The sequence below is a fragment of the Barbus barbus genome (assembly GCF_936440315.1).
Source record: "Barbus barbus genome assembly, chromosome: 9".
In the NCBI taxonomy this organism is placed as follows: domain Eukaryota; kingdom Metazoa; phylum Chordata; class Actinopteri; order Cypriniformes; family Cyprinidae; genus Barbus; species Barbus barbus.
In genome coordinates this window covers 880,001-882,500 of record NC_136737.1, presented here as the reverse complement: position 1 = coordinate 882,500, position 2,500 = coordinate 880,001, and the positions used below count along the sequence as shown (strand labels likewise).

Below are 2,500 nucleotides of genomic sequence, written 5' to 3'. Positions count from 1 at the left end.
TGAGCCGTAATCCGCCGCAGATGTGTGCGGTGTAAAATATATAAAGGGTTATCCCAGCCATGTACAAGTTATAGGTTATAGTACATTAAAGAATGATCATGTGACACTTACGTACGCCAGGCGACCTGTAAATGCGAAAAAGCATTTTCAAGTTTGCTAAATATTCCTTTTTCAAAACTGAAAACCCACCTCATGCAAACGTAAAAACCTTTTTCCAATATATGGGTGTTTTCGCAAAATTGTATTTTCGATTCGCAATTTCAGTTCGTGCAATTTCTCATTTTGTGTGCTGGGCAGTAACCGATGTGGATTACGTGATCAGATTAGTACTTGTAATCTATTTTAAAATACTTGTAATCAGACTACAGTTATACGATTACATATTATTTACACAGTAGCAATAAATTATTCATATTTGTTCATTCTCGCTAATCCTTCTTTTCCATCTTTCATCCCCAGTTTGGGAAATGTTAATGTAATGTTTAATGCACTTTGTTTAATGTAATGTTTAATAACAACGAATGGAATATATTTTCTTTGATATCATTATGGTACAAGATTATCCTATTTTAATCAATGCGATAAACGACTTTGGTCACAAGTAATCTAAAAGTACTCTGATTATATTACCAAAAACGTGTAACGTAAAGGATTACGCTACTCAGAACAATTTTTGTCATGTGATTTGTAATCAGTAGCTGATCTGTGTGTGGCTGTAGGGTCAGTATGAGGGCAGCAGTAACGGTCACCGGCGGGACGAGGATGAGCCGAGCAGTGAGCTGGAGAGCGCCCTCATCCGGCTGGAGGAGGAACAGCAGAGGTGCGCCACTCACTGAACTAACGCCACACTGTCAATCTGCAGCGTAAGCGTGTGCTAAATGTGTTTGTGTGCGCAGGAGCAGCGGCCTATCCGCCGTCAACGCTATGCTGCGGGAGCAGCTGGAGCAGGCCGGACTGGCCAATGAGGCGCTCAGCCAGGACATCCGCAGGCTCACAGCTGATTGGACCAAAGCCAGGGAGGAGCTGGAGCAGAGGGAGTCTGATTGGAGGAGAGAGGAGGAGGTGGGTGTGGCCATCTGCATCACTAGCTGCATTTCCATTACAGATTTGTGCTAAATTTTAGTGATATTTTATAAATGTCAATCATTTTTCCCTGTGGCGATAATAATGGCGACTGATTTTATTTATGTCTATTGCAGCCACTGCACTAGCCATTATATTTAATCGAAGGAGGCGTATGCGTGTATCTTTAGCGAAGCAGCGTGGAGAGACGCTCCTGGTATAAACACAAGCATTGACTAGAGCGGCCACGATCAGCTCCGGTGGCCGAAGGGGTAGTTCACCCAAAAATAAAAATTCTGTCATTTATTGCTCTCCCTCATGTCGTTCCAAACCCGTAAGACCTTCGTTTGTTTTCAGAACACAAATTAAGATATTTGTGATGAAATCCAAGAGCTGTCTGACCCTCCATAGACAGCAAGGATCCCAACACGATCAAGGTCCAGAAACGTAGCAAGAGATGGTTAAAATAATCCATGTGGCACCAGTGGTTCAACCGTAATTTTACAAAGTGATGAGAATACATTTTGTGCGCAAAGAAAACAAAAATAATGACTTTATTCAACAATTCGTCTCCTCTGCGTCACCCTATAGCGCCATTTTGGAGAGTATCACATACGTAAACAGTGTATGTACGCGGATACGTTGTTTACGCGCAGTTCAAAGCGTAAACAATGTAAATAGCGTATCTGTGTACATTGTTTATGTTGAGAGAACACAGTAAGTCTTACTGCATCAAGTTGCCTTATTTTATTTTTTTGTTTGTTTTCTCCACTACTTTTATTTTTTACAGTGAGGTTATAGTACATTGAAGAATGAACATATGACTTTTTACGTACGCCATGTGACCTGTAAATGCGAAAAAAAATATTATTGAAATATTCCTTTTTTGAATTGTCTGAAAAACCACCTCATGTGAGCATAAAACGTTTTTGCAATATATGGGCGTTTTTGCAAAATTGACGTGTTTCCATTAGGAATATTTTCCATTAGCATTATCAATTTGTGCAATTTGAGGGGTAATGGAAACGCAGCTACTGGGACCCATTTGAAAAGTGTCAGAGTTTGACGCGGTGTGTTTGTTCAGTCTTTCCACAGTTACTTCAGCAGCGAGCACAGCCGTCTGCTGGCGCTCTGGAGGCAGGTGGTGGGCTTCCACAGGCACGTGTGCGATCTGAGGAGCGCCACCGAGAGGTCAGAGCACGTCACTGCACCCATGCACGCTATTCTACAGCTGAGGCGCAGTAAACACTGACGCGGTCTCTCTCTGTCTGTCCGTCAGGGATCTGTGCGAGGTGCGTAACGAGCTGGCGAGCGTGGCACAGAGCGTGCAGCTGCAGTGTGTGAGCATCTGCGCAGATCTGCGCAGCCGTGAGGACGGGTCTGCGCTGCTGCTGGAGAGAGAGACGGCCCAGCGGCTGAAGCTGGAGCAGCAGCTCAG

General features: G+C 43.6%; 1 protein-coding gene across 3 annotated transcripts in view; it reads left to right on the top strand.

The window, feature by feature from the left end:
- crocc (ciliary rootlet coiled-coil, rootletin) overlaps window positions 1–2,500 on the top strand; it is a 34,900-nt gene that overhangs the window by 5,040 nt on the left and 27,360 nt on the right. For all 3 annotated transcript variants that reach the window (XM_079424510.1, XM_079424511.1, XM_079424509.1), the window contains exons 6-9: window positions 720–820; window positions 897–1,062; window positions 2,147–2,253; window positions 2,342–2,500. The exon at window positions 2,342–2,500 is cut by the window's right edge and continues 69 nt beyond it. In XM_079424510.1, the coding sequence (XP_079280636.1) occupies window positions 720–820; window positions 897–1,062; window positions 2,147–2,253; window positions 2,342–2,500 (533 nt within the window). The remainder of the gene's footprint in view (window positions 1–719; window positions 821–896; window positions 1,063–2,146; window positions 2,254–2,341) is intronic.